We start from the raw sequence: 21,021 nt of genomic DNA, 5'->3' as shown, positions 1-21,021 counted from the left end.
TTAACACAAAGATTTTTGGCTTGAATAAACTGGGACAAAACTAGCAGTATGATAACCACCCAGCAAATCATCATGTTCGGGAATCCCAGCTCTACCTCTAAATAGGGTGTTACACCATTTCCTTTAAACCGTGTGTGATCTTTGTCATCTTGCCATCCTTGTTAAGCTTCCCTATAGGTGATAATCCCAAACTGTCAAAGCAAATTTGGGGTTATAAAATTCTGGTCACGGATTCTGGTGTGTGTGTGTGTGTGTTTCCCCCAAACACCCAAGCAATTGTCTGTGACGGCAGCTGGATGTCCTACAATTCAACGCAATTCTGACACTATCTACCCAGAGATAGTATCAGATTCCAAGGTTAAGGGCTTAGTCCCAGGAGACTGTCTCTACCACCCCCCTCCCTTTTCAGCCACCAATCAAATCCAGGTTGTCACCTGTGCTTCTGATGGATTGGCTAACAGAGAAGAGGTTCCTAGGACCCCCGCTTTGATTCAATGAATTTGCTAGAGAGGCTCACAGACCTCAGGGGAACATTTTACTTACTGGATTACCAGTTTATTATAAAAGCTTATAATTTAGGAAAAGCCAGATGGAAGAGATACATAGGGCAAGGATTAGGGAAAGAGCTTGGAGCTTAAATGCTGCCTCTGAGATCACCACTCCTACTGAATCTTCATGTGTTCACCAACTGGAAGGTCTCTGAACCTTGTCCTTTTGGGTTTTTATGGAGGTTTCATTATATAGGCACAATTGATTAAGTCCCTGGACTTAGGGTGCCTGGGTGGCTCAGTCGGTTAAGCGTTGGACTCTTGATTTTGGCTCAGGTCATGACATCACAGTTTGTGGGATCGAGCTCCATGTCTGGCTGTGCACTGGCAGTATGGGGCCTGCTTGAGATTCTCTCTCTCCCTCTTTCTCCCTCTCTGTCCACTCTGCCACTCTCCCCCACTCACACTTTCTCTCTCAAAATAAATAACTTTAAAAAAAATCAGTCAATCAATCAATCAATCAATCAGTCAATCACTGGATTTAACCACTATCCCTCCTCCCCTCCCCAAGCTCAGGGAGGTGAGACTGAAAATTCCTACCCTCTAATCATACTGTTGGTTCCCCCGGCTTCAGTCACCCATCGTTAGTTGCTCTCCCAAAGTCTCCTCATTAACCTAAATTCAGGTGTGGTAGAAAGGGGCTCCTTATGCATATCAAGATGCCTTTATTTCTCTAATCACTTAGGAAATTCCAAGGGTTTTAGGAGCTCTGTGCCAGAAATGGTTTGAAGACCAAGTATATATTTTTTATTATAAATCACAATAGTAGGCCATTTTGCTCAAATATACTTTGGTTTTGCTAAATTAACTTTTATTTTATTTTTGCAGTATAAATTACACCATAAAACTTTGAGATGGCTTTGTGTGTATAGGAAGTTTATTATAGTAATTATGAGGTTTACTGTATGTTTTTATTTTTTAATGGCCTTTGCCACTCATACCTCTGTTAGGACTTGAATGAAACCTATTGATGATTCTCTAATCAAGAATAATACATATCTCTTCAGTCTTGGCCCCATTTAGGGAGAGATTAAACACTGGATACCCAGAGCTATTTAACCAAATCAAGACCATGTATTCTTTCCATTCAGAATAATTACATTTGCTGATTTATGGTTGTCAATGGTACTAGCACATTAACTGAAAAGTTATTTTCTAACAAAATCAAAAAATAAATCAACTTTAATTAAGACAGAGGCAGTATCTCTAGTGTTGGGAAGAAATTCAGAGTTATGATTAAAAGAAACGTAGTCAAAATGTGGGGTCAAAATGTGGGGTCAAATAGAGGCATCTGGATTTCTCAGTCGGTTAAGCATTCGAGGTCTGCTCAGGTCACAATCTTAGCATTTGTGAGTCTCAGCCCCCACATCGGGCTCTCTGCCATCAGCACAGAGTCTACTTCTGTTTATCTGTCTGCCCCTCCCCTGTGCCCTCTCTCTCTCTCTCTCTCTGTGTCAAAAATAAAACATTAAAAAAATTTTTTTTAATGAGGGGTCGAATAGTATATTTGCACAATTTTATAGAAGCATTTTAGCATAAGGAAACCTCGTCTTGTCTTCCTGAATTCCTGAATAGTGTAGTAGATTCTTTCTTTTTTTATTTTTTTAAATTTAAGAACAAGAGCATGAGTGGGGGGGAGGGGCAGAGGGAGAGAGAGAATCTCAAGCCAGGCTCAACACTCAATGTGGAGCCCAGTGTGGGGCATGATCCCATGACCCTCAGATCATGACCTGAGCTGAAACCAAGAGTTGGACACTCAACCAACTCAGCCACCCAGGCGCCCTCTGGATAGTGTAGTAGCTTCTAAATGACAGTTTGAGTATTGTGTGATCTTGGGTTTGGTGGCCAGCTCTGTCTCTCCTTTCAGCAGTTACTTTCCTTGTAGCACAAGATTGTTCTTTGTTGGAGTCTCACACCCTTCCCCAAGATTGTTTTGCCGTCTTTGAATGTGGTAAACCAGACAGAGGAGCCCAAGTGACAGCACAGATTTAACACAAGTTTCTTCCCATCATTGTTACTTGAACCAAATCAGCATTACCTTCTCAAAGTTGTCATGCTTTAAAATTTTTTTCGATGTTCTTTAAGGAGATGTAAAAAAAAAAAAAGTTTATTTTCTTTTTCAACAAACCCACTCCACATTGTTAATGTGAATACTTTAAAATTCCTCCCTATTCTTATTATATATTTTTTAAGGTTAAAAAGTTTGTTGTTGGAGTGTCAACTACTCATTTTGTTTTGATTTTAATTATTAGCTTAGTGTATAAACTTACACATGATCAGACAATTGCATATCTCTGATTAGCACAGAATTCTGACAGTCTGGTTTTGCCTGCTGTATTTTGGGCTGTGTGTGCCTTGTTGAGGAACATTTGGGGCATCGTCGCATTGAAATGGAGCCAAAGTGACGTCTCCTGGTAACTAGTTAGAAACAATTAGCACCTTATAAGACCCACTCACTGATCTCTAATAATTTTGGTTTTTTAATTTTCATTTCGGGCTTACTGCACAGTCAGGGTAATGCAGCCCCAGAGCAGGTGTCCACCTGTGTGGTTTTGTATTTGATCACTTTGACCTGTTATCTCGTTTGATCTTCACCAAAGCCTGGTGAGATCAGTGGCCCCCAAAATAGCCTTCATCTGATGGATGGATAAACTACCACTGAGAAGACTAGGGGACTTGTCCCAGGTCATGTGCATGGAGAGGCCAGGTCTTGAGAGCTCAGACTTGCAGTTTCCCATTGGAGCATTCGTGCTGTCTGTCCACAAAGCACCACTGTTGTTGCGACCCCCCCACGCATAGGTTTTTGGTATCTACATAAATCTTGAGAAAAGCATAGTTGAGACCAGTGAAGGTGAATAGAAAAGGGGGTTGCTAAATTTGTACTAGGTGTACGTCTAGTGAGATATAATGTATAAACACACATTAGAGTGTTTTCTAAGAGCACTTACAGAGTAAATGTTTGGTAACATGTATAACTGTGATTTTCTATTTTTGAAACCCTGGTTCCATTATTTTTATGTGAATACTTTATTCTGTGGCCTTGGATGCTTGCACTCATAAGTTAAAAATAGGACAAGGATTTAGATAAAAGTAGATGGGCTGTTGCAGGATTAGTCCCAGGTCACTTTACCTGCATTTATGAAGGCTTTTTAGCGTTTTAACTATTCTCTGTTACAAAGACTTACTAACACACAAAAAAGCCATTATAAAATCTTTAACTTCAAAATACTTTGACCTAACTTTATGAAATATATATATGTATGAAATATATACATATATACATATATATACGTATATATATGGGATCAGTCATTTAATGATTTATCATCACTTGTTACATATGTTACTTCTTTTTTGTGTGAGCCACATCTACTTAATAGTCTGATTATTTTCATTAAACCATTCTCTGTTAAGGAGTCATTTTTAATAAAAATATAATGTAATTAATTTCTTTTTTTTTACCCTGCTTTATTGAGGTATAATTGACAAAATTGTAAGATATTTAAAGCATACCTCATGATGATTTGATATATGTATATATTGTGAAAGATTCTCCCCATTTAGTTAACTAACACGTTCATTGCCTTGTATGTTTATCTTTTTTTTGTGACAACATTTAAATTCTAGTCTCTTAGCAAATTTCAATTATAGTATAGTGTTATAACCTATAGTCACCATATTATTCATTAGATCCTTGGACCTCATTCATCTTATATAATTACATTTATTTTAGAGTCAGTTTCTGAAGCTACAGTTTATAAGTTAACCATTCTCAAAATCTTTTACCTATAAACAAATATGAATTGGCCTTCCTAGAGTATGTAGATCACTGTGTTTGGCCATGTGTAGATGGGAGGAAAGGAAGTGTGGTTATGTTACTGGACTCTGGACTCGGGTCCCTGGACCTACCACTGGTAGAAACGAGGCTGGACCCAAAATTTAAAAGCACAAGCAAGGCTTTATTGGGGCAACAGCTGCAGTTGAAGGGAGACACAGTCACAACAAAGGCGTCAGACTGGCTGCCCTAACAACCAGGGAAAGTTTTAAAGGAACGCAGGTGGGAAAGGAGCCAAGTTTAAGCATGTAGGGGTGGGGAAACACAGGGACTTGGAGGTGGGGAACAGGCGCAGTAGACAGACCATGCTTCTTTCTTCATATGTTTTGTTTGCTTGTTATGTCTCCACCTCTGGCTGTGATTTTTAGCATTGTAATGAGGTAAAGGTAACTGTTGGTCACTCCATGGTCATTCTGCACAACAGCCTGGGTTAGGGGTTAAGCTCAAACTGGTCTGGGTGGTTTGGGCCACTAGAGCTTTTGAACAGGCAGTCATTATTGCTTGAGGGTTGCTATGACCGTCTGGTCTTTTGTCTGAGTTAAGAGCTACCTTGGAAAGAAGAGCTTAAGGAAAAATATGGGACAGAGGTTGATGGGTACAAGAAGGTGAGCAGTGAAGGTCAAGTCTTGGGGGCTAGCTGGTGACAGTTACTTCGCTTGCTTTCAGAATTTTACTTGACTTTACAAAATGCTTAGCACACACTCCAATCAAACTTATAAATTATATAGCCTTTTTTTTTTAGATTTTTAAATTTGAGTATAGTTGACACACAATGTTACATTACTTTCAGGTGTACAACATAGTGATTGAACTTCTCCATACCTTATGTTAGGCTCACCACAAGCGTCTAGCAACTGTCACCATACAATGAATCACGTAGCTATTTTAATAAGCTGTTTTCTGATCCACTTTCCATTTTCAAATTATGTTATTTACATTATTACTAAGTGTAGGTACCTCTGGTTTTGAAGTTTTCTGCAAGGATAAATACCCCAAATCCCAGAGAATACTTTGTTTTGAATTCAGTTTTATTTATTTCTGAGGTTTATTCAGTGTCAGTATTTCTTTCAGCAGTCGGAAAATGAAGTAAGGGAAGAATGATGATTTTTTTCCCTCCTAGGATACCAATCTGCTGTTGAACAGAGCCAGATTAGAAGTAGAAAATGTTTCTTTTCATTAAATGTTAATCATGCTTCCATTCTTCAAAAAGTCACAAGTATTTCTCAGTTCTAGTAGAAAAGGAAAAATCAAAGACTAGGAAAAAGGAAATGAGTTTACCCTGGTGTAAATGTAAATATATTTCTCTCTTCCTTAGGAGAAAGCTATGTGTGTGGCTCAATAGAGCCCTTCAAGAAACTGGAGTACACCAAGAACGTGAACCCCAACTGGTCGGTGAATGTCAAGACCACCTCGGCTTCCCGGGCAGTGTCCTCACTGGCCACTGCCAAAGGGAGCCCTTCGGAGGTGCGGGAGAATAAGGATTTCATTCGGCCCAAGCTGGTCACCATCATCAGAAGTGGGGTGAAGCCACGGAAGGCCGTCAGGATTCTGCTGAACAAGAAAACCGCACATTCCTTTGAGCAGGTTCTCACTGACATAACTGATGCCATCAAGCTGGACTCGGGAGTGGTGAAACGCCTGTATACCCTGGATGGGAAACAGGTAAGAGCGCTGTTGTGGTATGACCTTGACTTCACAGGGAAGAACCAGGGAATTGGGGGATCCATGTGCCTTGGTGGGGGGAGGGGATCTGAAACATGCATTTTACTGAAGTGGAGGGAGTTGGGTCCTTTAGTCAGCAAATACATAGCTGTTGGCCTCAAACCAGACCGAGGATAGAGGTAGACAGGATTAACCATAAGCATAAAGTAAAATATCTTTCTCTGAAGCTTAAATGGCTACTCAACAGATTTCTGGGTTTTTTTTTTCCAGTTATTAATTGCTTAACATAATGGTGCTGTTCAGCCGTCTATTTTCAATTTTTTTCATGTAGTAATGTCTTATAGCCTTAAGCATGACTGAGATGTAAACTCTGACCATTAGCAAAAAATCTCATTTCCTTTCTTTGGTCGAAATAATACTAAGAATACTTTATGTCTCATTAATGTTTGCTAGTGAGATTTATTTAAATTTTATAGATTTTTAAGTACATATGAAAGGAATGACATACTTCCATCTGAATGGCTTTAAGAGGCATATTTCTAGAATATTATACATCTTGTATTGAAAACATGATTTCAGAATCAACAATGAAGAGGAGGGGTGTTTCTTTAGCTATGGAATGGACACCAGTTGACTTGGATGAGGGGACGTATAAATGTGAGTTGTTCACGTGAACTTAAAGAGAAGTCTTGTGTGGACTTTTATAAAGGTTTGCCAGAATCCTGATAGTGAGCTGAATATATATATACATGTATATATATATATGTATATATACATGTATATATATACATGTATAGTGCGATTTGCTGGTCATTCAGAGTTTATAAATGTCTTTTGTTTAAGATTATAATTTTTAGCACACTATCTTTCCCTGAAATTTAGTTTTTAATGTGGACCTGTCCAGGTGATTTTTAAAAATTATTTTGAGGTGTAATTTGAGTGATTTGTATGTAGAGTACATATTAAAATCAAACTACCTTCATAAATGAAAAGGTTAATCTTTAAAAAAAATAAAAGGTCAATCTTTATTAAATAGAAGATTCGTACAAGTTCTCGAAGGCTAACACACATTCAAATTTTATGAATTAAAAATAGATGCAATTACTAGAAAGAGTGTTAGTCATGAAAGAATTCCTCCCCTAGGGAGGCATTCAAATGCTCTAAATTATAAAATTCATTAGGAAAGAAGGAATATCTGCCAGTTGTTCATTTATATTCACCAGTATTCTGCTTGTCTCATAAAACTTGTCTCCCCTAAGTGTAATGTAGATAGGAATTCTGAGAGATGAAATTCTCAATCTTCTAGATCTAAGAGGGTGTTGCCTGGATGTCATTGATCAAAAAGTCCATTGCTGGTTTGTGAATTATAGCAACATAAGATAGCAAGGTTCACATTTAAACTTTGAAACCTTTCAGTGGTTCCCTTTGTAATGAGTTACTCAGCCATTTTGTAGTTCTGCATTTTTTCTATTGGATTTTCCCAAGATGAGAGCTTACCTGTTTTGTTTTTTTTTTTTTTTTTACTCTTTATTTATTTATTTTGAGAAAGAGAGAGAGAGAGAACACATGCATTTATTTATTTATTTTGAGAAAGAGAGAGAGAGCCTAAGTGGGGAAGGGGCAGAGAGAGAAGTAGAGAGAGAAACCCAAACAGGCTCTGCACTGTCAGTGCAGAGCCCGACTCAGGGCTCAACCTCACGAACCGTGAGATCATGACCTGAGCCAAAATCGAGAGTAGGATACTTAATGGACTGAGCCACCCAGGCGCCCATGAGAAAGAATTTTCAAGTGAGTAATTTGTCCAGGAAATATCATCTGAAAGTTTTCTACGTATTTTTTTCTTGCAGTCATTCTGCTGATGGTTGCATTCGGCTGTTTGTGTGTGTGTGTGTGTGTGTGTGTGTGTGTGTGGCATTCAGTTTGCTGTTGTAGCATTTCCTCTGTTGTTGCATGTTCTCTTCATAGCAAGAGTGGTGAAAAGCTGCAGACGAATTGGAAGATAGAGTGGAAAGAAGATAAAGACTTTTTGCTTGGGTTCCCAGTAGGAACAAAGATGCTTCCTCATGGACCCCAGGAGTCTTTAGAATCGTTTCTGCTCCAAAGGGAAATCTCCCCCCATGAGAGGTTTGTTAGAGTAGAATGCTTTGACAGTCTTGGCAGAGACCAAGGCTTGATAAGCCTCTGAGAATGAACCAGTTTTCTCCAAGCCTTCCTGTGGCACGATGCTCTGCCATGGTAGAGCGGAACCCCAAGCCAACTACCATTGTACCCTGCCCACTGTGGCACTGAGGTCCTGTCCTGTCAGCAGGACCTCATCCTTCAGCTCACGGTCTCACCTCTTTTGTTTGTTTGTTTTATTTTATTTTATTTTATTTTATTTTATTTTATTTTATTTTATTTTTTTTAATTTTTTTTTAATTTTATTTTTATTTTTTTTTTATTTTTGTGTTTGTTTGTTTTAATAGTGTAACAGCCCTCAGGGGCGCCTGGGTGGCGCAGTCGGTTAAGCGTCCGACTTCAGCCAGGTCATGATCTCGCGGTCCGTGAGTTCGAGCCCCGCGTCGGGCTCTGGGCTGATGGCTCAGAGCCTGGAGCCTGTTTCCGATTCTGTGTCTCCCTCTCTCTCTGCCCCTCCCCCGTTCATGCTCTGTCTCTCTCTGTCCCAAAAATAAATAAACGTTGAAAAAAAAATTAAAAAAAAAAAATAGTGTAACAGCCCTCGTATCATCTCCAAAAATGATATGCAAAACCCAATGACTAAAAAGCTTTTAAAGGTATTTTTTTTGTATTGAGGAAATATAATTGTTTAAAAATTCAATAGCTTGAATGCTTGAAGTGACATAGTATAGAACAAGCGAATTGTAAGCAGGGATGGCTTTTCTCATTGCCTCAGTCAGCTTGCGGATATACCCACGGGATGGAAACTGGTGACTCTGGGTTGTTTGACAACAGAACAGGGGAAAATGAAGAGTGAGAGAGCCCTTGCCTGCTGTTACATATGTTACCCAGGATGGGCACTGGAGGGCATAGACCACATGCCGTTCTCACCTGTTCCTCCCATCACTTGGCCTCCTTGCTGTTGTGCCTTTGGGTGTGCTTTAAGCCCGAACCAAGAGTTCATTATACAGTGCCTTTTTTTTTGTTGAGGTTTTTAGGCCGAGATAAGGAAATCAACATATTAGAAATGTGGTACCATGTAGAAAACATTTTGCAAGAAGCTGCAGTTTCCCCAGATGACTGTTGAGGTTCACAGCAGTCGGTTTGTGAGCAAACCCTATCCAATCATTTCAGCTCCGTTCTTTATTCAGGAGCATTGAAGCTTCAGTAAAGGTTGCTGCACACACCTTTCAGAGCTCTGCCAGAACTCTGCTTCTCCTTCTCACACCTTTCAGGGGACCTCTGCTCACGGTGTGACCAGACCCTTTTGCCAGCAAGGTTAGGAGGTCAAGGAAATGGTTGCCTTGCCTTAATTTCAGTGATGCATTATGTACTGGGCCTTGATTAAGGGCCCCCAAAGAAGGAAAGAGGGCATTTTCTAGCTGAAGGTTGTAATCATATTCCTTCTCTCCATATCTAAAGGGAGCCTTTGCAGGGTGTGAGGATCTTTTCCTTTTGCCCCAGTCCAGGCTCTGTATATTGGGATTTTTCAGTGGGTTAGTCACTCACCCCGCCAAGCATCTCTTCCCAGAGGTCATTTGGAGTGTGACTACTTTTTAAGTAATAAAGTAAACCCAAAAGGTACAAGATTTGCTACAAAAGATACACTTGTGTATCTCCTGACTCCTTTTTTTGGAACAGCTAATCTGGCTGTCTTGAGCTGTTAAATCTTCCAAATCTGTGATTACTGAATCCTTTCTTGGAAATGTAAACAACAGCAAATCTTAGAACAGCTAGTGTCTAAGCAGACAATTTATACTATAAAAATCACAGATAAAGCATTTCCCAATGACCTCCCCTTCTCCACTGAAATATAGCAATGATAAACTCGATTGCTCTTTAAGTAGAAAACATATGCATGCACATCCCCATAGTATCTCCTCAATATTGAAGATCCATACAAAATAGCAGCATACTTTAGTAGCAGAGGAGAAACTCAGTCAAGTATGTTATATTTTTATCTTACAGACATTTCACGTAGGTCATGCACTTTGTAAAATCCACCACTGCTAACATGCTAGAGTGAGCAAACAGCTTATTGTCTTCCTTATACAAAACACTAGGAATCACTGAGCTAAAGCAAGGTACTCATAAACAGATTTAGAATGATGAACTGTGAGGACAGACCTCATAACTGCGTCTCAGTCTGTTTGGGTGGCTGTAACAAAAATGCTATACAGATTGGGTGGCTTATATACAACATAAATTGATTTCTCACAGTTCTAGAGGCTGGAGTCCAATGTCCAGATGCCAGTGGACTTGGTCTGGTGAGAGTCCACTTCCTGGTTCATAAACCATGCCTTTTGCAGTGTCCTCTGCAAAAGGACAGTCCTCTGCAGTGGCAGAACGGGCTAAGGAGCTCTTGGGACTCTTTTATAAGGGCACTAATCCCATGCTTGAGAAGTTTGCCCACATGTGCTAATCACCTTCCAAAAGCCCCACCTCCTAACACCATCCCCTTAGGCGTTAGATTTCAATGTATGAATTTGAGGGGGACACAAACATTCTGACTATAGTGCTGTGTACAGGAAATTCCAGTAGCTGTCAATAGTTAATCAGTTTCTATGTTGTCTCCTATCTTTTTTTTTTTTCCTGAAAGAGCTTCCTTTATTATTTTATTTTTCATTTTAGAGAGAGAGAATGTGGGCAGGGGAGAGGGGCAGAGGGAAAGAGAGCGAATCTTAAGCAAGCTCCATGCTCAGAGTGGAGCCCGACTCAGGGCTTGATCCCACGACCCTGGGATGGTGACCCGAACCAAAATCTAGACTCGGACGCTCAACCTATTGAGCTACCCAGGCACCCTTCTCTGTATCTTTTGATCATTGAATCCCCTTGTTTATTATAAACACAAAGCTCAAAAGATGTTTGTAAATGAGTCATAATAATTGCAGCCATTTATTTTAGTTAATTAGTATAATGAGCTTACTGGAATTCAGGAAATGGTAATATGATCAACTGGAATCTGTCAGTCAGATACCACAAGATGGTCTTTGATGTTTTTCCTTTTGGTTTTTCATACCTTATTCTAATCTGAAGTAAGAATGAAATGGTCCAAACTTGAGTTTAGAGACCTTAGGACGTTGCTTGCCCTTACCAATTAACAAAGTGGTACACATTGCTACCACATCTGACATTGGCTAGAGCAATTAATGAGCATAGAAAATGTGAAGATCATAGGTTTTCAGATGAAAAGGAAGGGATTTAGGACGTAATAGGATTTGACTGGACTAGAAAATGATATTTTCTGTAGCTGTTGGTAATAGTGACTCCCCCCCCCCCCCGCCCTTTTTAAAATAAACTTCTGTGACTGCTCTAATTAACTTCTTCAAGCATATTTAAAAGCCTTCATTCTTGGGAGACAGATTTTTTTACTATATGATTTGGTATGTTATCTGTGTTGTGAAAGTGAATGGAACACCTTTTAGTTTTGTTTGCAATTGATATAAAAACACAGTTGATACAAGTAATTTAGTTTACACTTTAAAATGTCAAATTAAAATTTTTTGCAAAAGCTCAGAGCACATGTTAAACCATCTTCATGATTTGTTAGAGCTCTGAATTGATGGAAAGTCTTAGCCATTTTCAAAGAAAAAGGAGCTTAAGAGTAATTATGGTACTTCAGTTAGAGAATTAAGGTGTCCAGGATAGTATGTGCTATTTTAGGTTATATACCTTTTGTTGCTATTTAGGATTTATAAGCTACATCTGTCCTTACATAGATATTAATTCCCCCAAATAGAGAAGAGTTAAGTCCTTTTGTTCCGGCTGAGCATATCTGATAATGTAATTAATTATGGGTTCCTGTGATGTATATTTTTCAGGCTTAACATTAGTCTTAGCAAAAGTCAGTTTTCTGTAAATTGAATACGAATTTGCTATAAATGAATTCTAAGTTCCCCTGTGTCCTACTCTAGAACTGAAGATGTGTTCCTTGGCCCTCCTCTCTGGTATGCTGAACGTGCTTTGGGCACTTTCACAAGACTATGGACTTGGGATCATCTCCTAGAGGTGACTTCTGCTTTGCAAAAGCATAAAGCCCTGATTTGGCCTGTGAGTCTCCTGTGCCCTTAAGGAGCATGTTGGAGTGATACAAAGAACTTGGACTTTAGAGTCAGTGGGGCCTGCACTCAGATTTCAGTCTGAGAAATCTCATTGGATCTAGTTTCTTGTGCAGGTCTGGAAAATTAACTTAGTTCCTCACTTTATTGATCACTGAAGCTAAGAAAATTCAGTACATTGAATTTACTTGTAATGAGGAAATCTGCTTAGGTATGCTGTAATTTAAGCACAGGTATGTGAAGTAACATAATATGGAGGAAGAACACTTGTTTTTATAGACTAGTTTCAAACGCCTCATTGTCTGTCCTCAACCCTTGGAATCTATTCTTCCACTGGGAAGAGGTAAGTCTCTGCTTTGTGTTATAACCATTTGTGCACTTGTGTAAGACAGAAACATCCTAGGGAAAGAAGACAATGCTTTATTGACTTCTGTATTCTTGGCTATCCTTATTAGATGCTTAATATTTATTAAATGACATTTCTTTTTTTTTTTAAGCTTTAATTTAATTCCAGTTCTTGTCTGTGCAATGGGAATAATAATAATACCTGCTTTATTAGGTGTCTCGAGGATTAAATGAAATAATGCACATGACAAAACTCAACACTGTGGTAGGTATTCAAGTATCAGTATTTATTATACCTGAAAAGCTGAGGGTGAATTGTTTTTGAAAAATAAATCATATTTTAAATGTGTTGAAGGAATTTTTAAAAATTATCTTTTTAATTGTGACTTCTCACATGAAAATGCTTCATAGTATAATGAGAACAGCATGGAATTTAAGATAAGATACTTATAAGATCAGATTCTGACTTTTTCACTCATTGGCTGTTTGGCCTTTTGCAAGTCAATTGAATTCTCTGAATCTCAGTTTCCTCCTTAAATTTTTTTTAAAGATTATTTAGTTATTTTGAGACAGAAGGAGAGAGAGAACACAAGTGGAAGAGAGGCAGAGAGAAAGGAGAGACACAATCCCAAGCAGACTCTATGCTGTCAGAGTAGAGCCCGATGTGGGACTCGAACTCATGAACCGTGAGATCATGACCTGAGCCGAGATCAAGAGTTGGATGCTTAAATGCCTGAGCCACCCATGGCCTCTTAGTTTCTGCTTTAAAATGGCAATAATAGTGCATACCTCACAATATTGGTCGGATAATTAATTAAGAAAATATGTATGCAAAGGCCCTGGCTTGACTTATGGTAGGTCCTCTATAAATATTAGTCCTTCTCCTTTCTGCCGTCTTATTCCAGGCTTTCTTAAAAGTACAGGACATTTATAGTTGTATAATTTTGTCAATATAGGGTTAGTCATTCTGCGTTGTTTCCATTGCCTGTACTGTAACTAAAACTACTAATGACTCTATTTTTATCGTTCCATTTATTGTCAGTTGTGGATGTAACCCAGATATTATTTTCTTCACCTGCTTCTCTTCAGTTGTACCAGTTATTCCTTAAGGGTATCTTATCAGTGACCCATTATATCAATATAGTAATATTACCATTATTATTACCATCAGTGCTTGAACACCTGCGTGCCTGGTGCTCTGGGGTAGTTGCTATATGTATACTTATCTCACTGAATCATCACATCTCTGCAAAGCAAGAACCTTCTCGTTTGTCAAGATTCATTTCAAGGGTAGCCTCATCTATAACACATTTCTTGACTTAACTCATGTAGAACTGACAGTTCCTCTCCGTGGGAGAGGGCTCTGTTCCTGTCCATTGTAGATGGCCCTACAATTCTTGATTGTGCTGGCCTGTTGACAATTGTTATGCCTTCTCTTCCCCTTTAGAATTTACAGGATGAGGCTAGGGAAGGTATCTTCTTGGCTTCTGAAACTCAAGGGAGGGCCTGACCTGATAAATGCTTGTTCAATAAATAACTGAATAGCTAACTGACTGGGCGACTGACCAGTTTGTCATGTGCTACACATTTGACATTAGACATTGCTTCCAGTGTTCTGTGAAGTACGGGTCATGGCCATTTAGGAACCCAGTGGTCACCCCAGGCTGTGGCTGTGTGTTGCTATCAGCGACGGTGGTGCTCTCGGCAGTGGAAACTGCAGATTGTAAGGTGCTCATCATGGTGCTGTTTTCTAGCTCAGGCTCCTGCTTCATTAAAGACGCTAGGATAATTAAAAAAAAATCATCTGCCAATTTTAGAGCATTTCCTCTATTGAAAGAACTTTTATCCTGTGGGAAAACAATAGATATTCTGTTAGAAAATTTTCACTGTCTGAGTCAGGAGAATTGCTCTACGTTTTCCTGAGATTGCCTTAGCCATCCGGTGAATAAAGAGCTAATCAATATGTCCTATGGATTTAATAATTGGTGACAGGCCAATAAGAGATTCACATGAATAGCACCTGGCCCAATTATTGCAGAGATACAAACGTACAGTGTTCAAGGGTGTTTGTGGTGGTCGAGGACAGTATGTTACAGCAGATTTTTCTGATTAGTTTAAATCCTTGAGACTAAATTATGTGAAAGAAAGCAGTTTCAGAAATTAAATGGAACTCAAAATATCCAATTTTAAATCTGAACTATCTTGTAAACAACATGCCATAGAAACAAAGGGACAGATGGGAGATTTATCTCTTAATTGGCTTTTTCCATTACAGGATTAATATAGATCATTGTAAAGAATTTTGTAGTAAATGAGAAAATAAATATTAAGATAAAATGGCTCACAGTCTCATTGAGAAGATGGTACTCATTAATATATTGTCTTTATTTCCTTTTCTTTAAAAAAAAATTCAGATCCTACTCTGCTTATGATTTGGTCTCTTGCTTGTCATTTCAAATGACACCCTGTACATTCATGTGGGAAATGTCTTGAAATTATTTTTTTAAATTTTTTTTTTTCAACGTTTATTTATTTTTGGGGCAGAGAGAGACAGAGCATGAACGGGGGAGGGGCAGAGAGAGAGGGAGACACAGAATCGGAAACAGGCTCCAGGCTCTGAGCCATCAGCCCAGAGCCCGACGCGGGGCTCGAACTCACGGACCGCGAGATCGTGACCTGGCTGAAGTCGGACGCTTAACCGACTGCGCCACCCAGGCGCCCCAAGGAAATGTCTTGAAATTATTAAGCCATTTCCTCTCTAACTTTGTTGCTTAATTGCACAAGTTGTCTAGTAGGCTTTCCTCTTTAGTGGCTCATCTGCACAGCCTCTATTCGTGTTGTGACTCATGGCTGAGAGTAGCAATGTTCTAAAGTCAGACTGAAAAGCCAACATGGAGCAGTGACTCTTGAGATGTTGTTTAATGCAACCAGTTATTGGAGGTTAAGAGTATCTCAGAATTCATCCTCACTGTCTAGAACCCTCTTGGAAAAAACTGTAGACATTTTCCAAAGCCTCTCTGATGAAAGAAGTCTAGTATTCTTCCATAAATACCAGATAACTTAGGTTTCTTAGGTCAATGGGAGCACAATCACCAATGATCTTTTATGATTCTTTCCCGGAGGAAAAAACCCAGGTCATTTTCTTTCTGTGCCAGATCATTTCTGCTTTGTGTTGTAACCATTTGTGCACTTGTGTAAGACAGAAACATCCTAGGGAAAGAAGACAATGCTTTATTGACTTCTATATTCTTGGCTATCCTTAGTAGATGCTTAATATTTATTAAATTACTTTTTTTTAGTTTTAATTTAAATTCCAGTTAGTTAACATAGAGTGTAATATTAGTTTCAGGTGTACAATAGAGTGATTCAACACTATGCGGTACCTGGTGCTCATTGCACCAAGTACACTCCTTAATCCCCATCACCTATTTTTACCCATTCGCTATATCCCCGCTCTGATTAACCATCAGTTTGTTCTCTATACTGAAGAGTCTGCTTCTTGGTTTGCCTCTCTGTTTGTTTGTTTGTTTGTTTGTTTCTTTCTTTCTTTCTTTCTTTTTAAATTTTCTCCTTTGCTCATTTGTTTTGCTTCCTAAACTCTACATGTGATTCTTGATTTTGATTTGTGGCTCAAATTCTGATATGTACAATCACAGGACTTTAGGGCTGGGAGTGCCACTAGGAGAGATTGCTCTGCTCTTTCTTTTTCTCTACTTGGAAGACCATAAACTAAACTCACCTTGGCGCAGGTAGTAGGATAAAATCAGCATTTTATTTTTAGAAAATCTCTTAGGAGGAAAATAACTCAAGGTAAGCATTATCTTTTAAAAAAGGTAGGCATTTAATGTATTTTCAGAATAATAGTACGGGAAGTGGTGTACACTTTCAAAGTAATAGTATGGGAACAGATAACTAGTTATACAACAGAAACAAGTTGTAAAAAGCCCTGCTGTATGCTCAGGTAAATGCTTCACCCATATTCTTAAAAGCATTGCTACCAACAGTGGTCTGAGGACAGTGGCAGTAATGCCACCAGAGAGCTTGTAGAAATGCAGACTCTCAGGCCCCACCCTAGACCTACTGTATCAGAATCTGCATTTTAACCAGATCCCCATATGATCCATATTCACATTAAAGATGAGGAAGCACTGCTCAGGCAACTAAGCAGTACAAATGGAACATTAATACAAAGACCTAAGGATGATAAATCCAGGCTGTTAGTTGGTAGATGGAATTAAACACGAATTTTAGCTTATTTAGCAGTTGTATTTGCATATCCTGAGCATCGATGTTAACATCAAATAGCAAGATATGCTCACCATCCACAATGTTCTGGAAAGCAGCCAGTCTCTTAGTACGAAATGTGTGCCCACTGCAATCTAGCCCCAATGGGCTGCCTGTGTGTGAAGGATGGGTAACTTCCTATATGGAGAATGATTGAAAGTTAAGAGGTTAAGAAAGGGCTGAGCAATTACTGTGGAAATGCTGATCCTGATGAGAGATTGATGCACATGGCTGCCACAGGGTCCATATGCATGCTGTTAGAAGTTATCTGTATGTTCTCCTCAATAGGCTGCACAGATTTAATATTTTCCTTATGGTTTTTCTGAATGACTTCCACGGGAATGATTGGAAGTCATTAAAACTCTTCCTGAGAGTTGATTTTAGGTCTCCAACTGTTGTCAGGCAGAATTCCTATGCATGGGAAAATTCTCAACATGGAAAATGTCCACAAGAACATGGAGAAGTTCTTAATATGTGCAGGGAATGGAGGGTAACTTTTGGAGGTAATTTCTGGCTAGCATGCCTCAGGATTTAATGGCCAAGAGTCTTATGTATCACAGACTCGCTGCTGGGAACAATGGATGGGGTAAACTGGTGTGCAATAATCACCTAGCAATCAGAATTGGAGTGTTTTTCTTATAATGTAGCCTAGGAGGTTAAGAGACTGAACAGATGTACTCTACTCAATTCAGCTGTTGGCTGGCTATGATTGTATACTACTTAGGCAGATATGGCTATTTCAAATAGCCACACAATGCCCAGTGACCCCATCAACAGTGACTTCTTTGAATGGGAAGTTCAACTCTATCTCTGGGGTTATGGCTCCAAATATTGGAGGGAAAAATCTCTAGAAATAAATGAAGTGTCTCTACAGAGAACCAATAGAAAGTTCATTTTTGTAATTGGTTGATGCCGTGGCTCTGGAAAAATAAAATTACATATTTCTTAAGACTTTTCTGGGGTTGGTGTGCTATGAAAGGAGTAGCATGGACATGTTGACCATTTTGTCTTTTTAGTAATATCATTATTTTATTCTACAACAAAAATTCCTTTTTTAACAAGTTTATTTCTTTTGAGAGAGAGAGAGAGGGACAGAGAAAGAGAGAGAGAGAGAGAGAGAGAGAGAGAGAGAGAGAGAGAGAGAGAGAATTTCAGGCAGGCTCCATACTGTCTGTGCAGAGCCTGACATGGGGCTCGATCCTACAAACTGTGAGATCATGACCCGAGCCAATATCAAGAATTGGACACTTAACGACTGAGCCATCCAGGCACCCCTACCCTGTGTATTTAATTTTTTTTTTTTCAACGTTTATTTATTTTTGGGACAGAGAGAGACAGAGCATGAACGGGGGAGGGGCAGAGAGAGAGGGAGACACAGAATCGGAAACAGGCTCCAGGCTCTGAGCCATCAGCCCAGAGCCTGACGCGGGGCTCAAACTCAACGGACTGCGAGATCGTGACCTGGCTGAAGTCGGACGTTTAACCGATTGCGCCACCCAGGCGCCCCTACCCTGTGTATTTAAATTAGTATATATTTCTATCTCTGATGCTTCTCTCATATGGAAGGATCTTACTGTAAATGACCCCACTGTAAATGGATTCTGTTCATCTGGCTTTTCATTTGTCCTGTTTGCCTTATAGTTTGGCTTAACACCAGCTGAAGAAAGTGTGTCAGACTAATTCTGGGATGTAGCACCAGAATTGCCAGCAGATGAGCAATATCACATTGTGTAATGAATCGAAGCTTGGAAGATATTTTCTGTTAAAACAACTGGAAACAGTGGGCATGAGCATTGCTGAGTAATTGGTTTTCCAGTAAGGTACAGGACTGGAGATGTCCCTGGGTGTGAGGTTTTGTGGGAAATAAAATTGAGAGAATAAAATTGTCTGTATATGAAATCCAACCCAGGATAACAACATCAACAAGAATAGAGCAGCAGCTAGCATTTCTTGAATGCTTACTTTATTCCAGGCCCTCACGAAGTATTTCCCTTTTCCCATTTCAGCAGAAGTGTGTAATTGATACCATTGTGATCTCCATTTTATAGGTGCAGGAATGGCATTGAGGGGGCGTGGTGGGGAGGTAGGTAGCCTACCCATGTGGTTAATGTGTGATCTAGGCTGACCTACACTCTTAACCACGATGCTGTATCTGGCTTTATAGGGTGTTAAAAAAATGTTTTGAGTATATAAAAATTCACATGCATCCTTTTTTTTTTTTGTAAGAATGCTCATGATTCATTCTGTGTAATCTACTTTACCCATTGGAGTTTAAAAATACTTCCCTTCTGAAATTATCAAATCCTAGTGATCTGTCAATATTAAAGCTTGAGTGGGTTGCTAAAAGAGTAGTAAATGTTGAGAAAGCTCCTGAAATGTCTTGCTTCAGTTTCTTCTCAGTTTGTCTTCCTATTTTCATTGTTAGTTATGAAATTAATCCATTTCCAGTAACTTTTAAAAACATTTAAGACTGTTTTTTTAAGCTGTCATAGAGATTTCTATTCCCAACAATGGAAAAAGAACATTCTTAATGTAACTCATCACCATAAAGTACAACTCTTTTATAGAATGGGATTATTGCTGAATTTTTACATACGCCAACTTGAAAAAATATTTATAGCTTCATTAAGGTATAACTTATATACTATAACATTTACTCATTGTAAGTGTACTTTTCAATGACTTTTTTTTTAATTTTTTTTTTAACATTTATTTATTTTTGAGACAGAGAGAGACAGAGCATGAACGGGGGAGGGGCAGAGAGAGAGGGAGACACAGAATCGGAAGCAGGCTCCAGGTTCTGAGCCATCAGCCCAGAGCCTGACGCGGGGCTCGAACTCATGGACCGCGAGATCATGACCTGAGCTGAAGTCAGACGCTCAACCGACTGAGCCACCCAGGCACCCCTCAATGACTTTTAATAAACATAGTAGTGCAGCCATTACCACATCCAGTGTTAGGACACTTTTACCACAAGAGGTTCCTCATATGCCCACTTGCCGTCATTGCTCACTCCCACCTCCAGCCCAGCAACCACTGATCTGCTTTTAAATTGCCTCAGCTTTTTTCCCCATAAATGTTCTGTTTTTATTTATTTTGTGAGAGAGGGAGAGGGAGAGGGAGAATCCCGAGCAGGCTCCACACTGTCAGCACAGAACCCTACGTGGGGCTCGATCCCAGAAACCGAGATAGTGACCAGAGCCAAGACCGAGAGCCGGATGTTAACTGACTGAGCCACTCAGGTACCCCAGATTGCCTCAGCTTTTAAATATTGACCTCATCTTTCAATATGCATTTCATAAAAGACTCACTTTTACCCCTGAAGTCATGTGTATAATTACGGATTTACCAAGTACATCATTCTTTAACCTTTTACTGTGATTTTCATCCTCTGCAGCTCAGTGTGAATAGTCCTGGGTTTCACTGAGGTTTTATAAGTAACTTACAGCAGAGAAGATTATGCAGCCCGTTTTAGCACAGTGAAGCACTTATTATCTTTGCACTCTTTGCACATATGGCATTTCTGAATTAATTCCAAACTTAGGCAACTAAGAGGAAAAACATTGAATGTTCATGGCAGGATGGAGTATTACTTGATGCCCTCCAGTGCCCCATGGGTGCGCCTCCAGGGTCTGCTCTGCACTCTTGCCTTCTGCATGCTCATTTGGCAACACTTTGCTACAGTCCAAAATACCATTTATAGGCTGATTAGATTGCAATTATATTAACATATTTCAAGCTGCATATCTTTTTGCTCTTCATAGTTAAAATACGCTTTCCATGTGCTCTGTCTGTTTCTTGGGTGAGATGCAATTATTTTGTGATCTCTCTCTTCCCCTCTTCATGGTGGTTTTCCCTCTTGTCCTTTTATCACTTTACTATTCAAGATCTTTGAGGACTTTTGTATTACTTGGTTCTCTCTTAAGGAAGGAGACTTCATTGTGAATTCCAATATCCTGCCCTACAGTAAAGCTGCACCTGGGGAGATTCTATTCATTGAACCATCGTTGAATGCCTTTGTAATTCAGTGTTCAGCTGCTACTGGCTTTTGGAGTCAAGAGAGATTTATATACTCACTATAATATTTACATACATATATTTATATCATGTATTGCTGTTCAAGGGCATCTCT

At 39.3% G+C, this 21,021-nt stretch overlaps 1 protein-coding gene across 5 annotated transcripts in view; it reads left to right on the top strand.

The window, feature by feature from the left end:
• Positions 1-21,021, top strand: part of DCLK1 (doublecortin like kinase 1) — a 348,175-nt gene that overhangs the window by 18,099 nt on the left and 309,055 nt on the right. For all 5 annotated transcript variants that reach the window (XM_032593819.1, XM_030309040.1, XM_032593840.1 and 2 more), the window contains exon 3: positions 5,699-6,045. In XM_032593819.1, coding sequence (XP_032449710.1) covers positions 5,699-6,045 — 347 coding nt within the window. The remainder of the gene's footprint in view (positions 1-5,698; positions 6,046-21,021) is intronic.

Source organism: Lynx canadensis, chromosome A1, assembly GCF_007474595.2.
Source record: "Lynx canadensis isolate LIC74 chromosome A1, mLynCan4.pri.v2, whole genome shotgun sequence".
NCBI lineage: Eukaryota > Metazoa > Chordata > Mammalia > Carnivora > Felidae > Lynx > Lynx canadensis.
The sequence above is the reverse complement of the archived record's forward strand: the minus strand, read 5'-3'. Positions and strand labels throughout refer to the sequence as shown.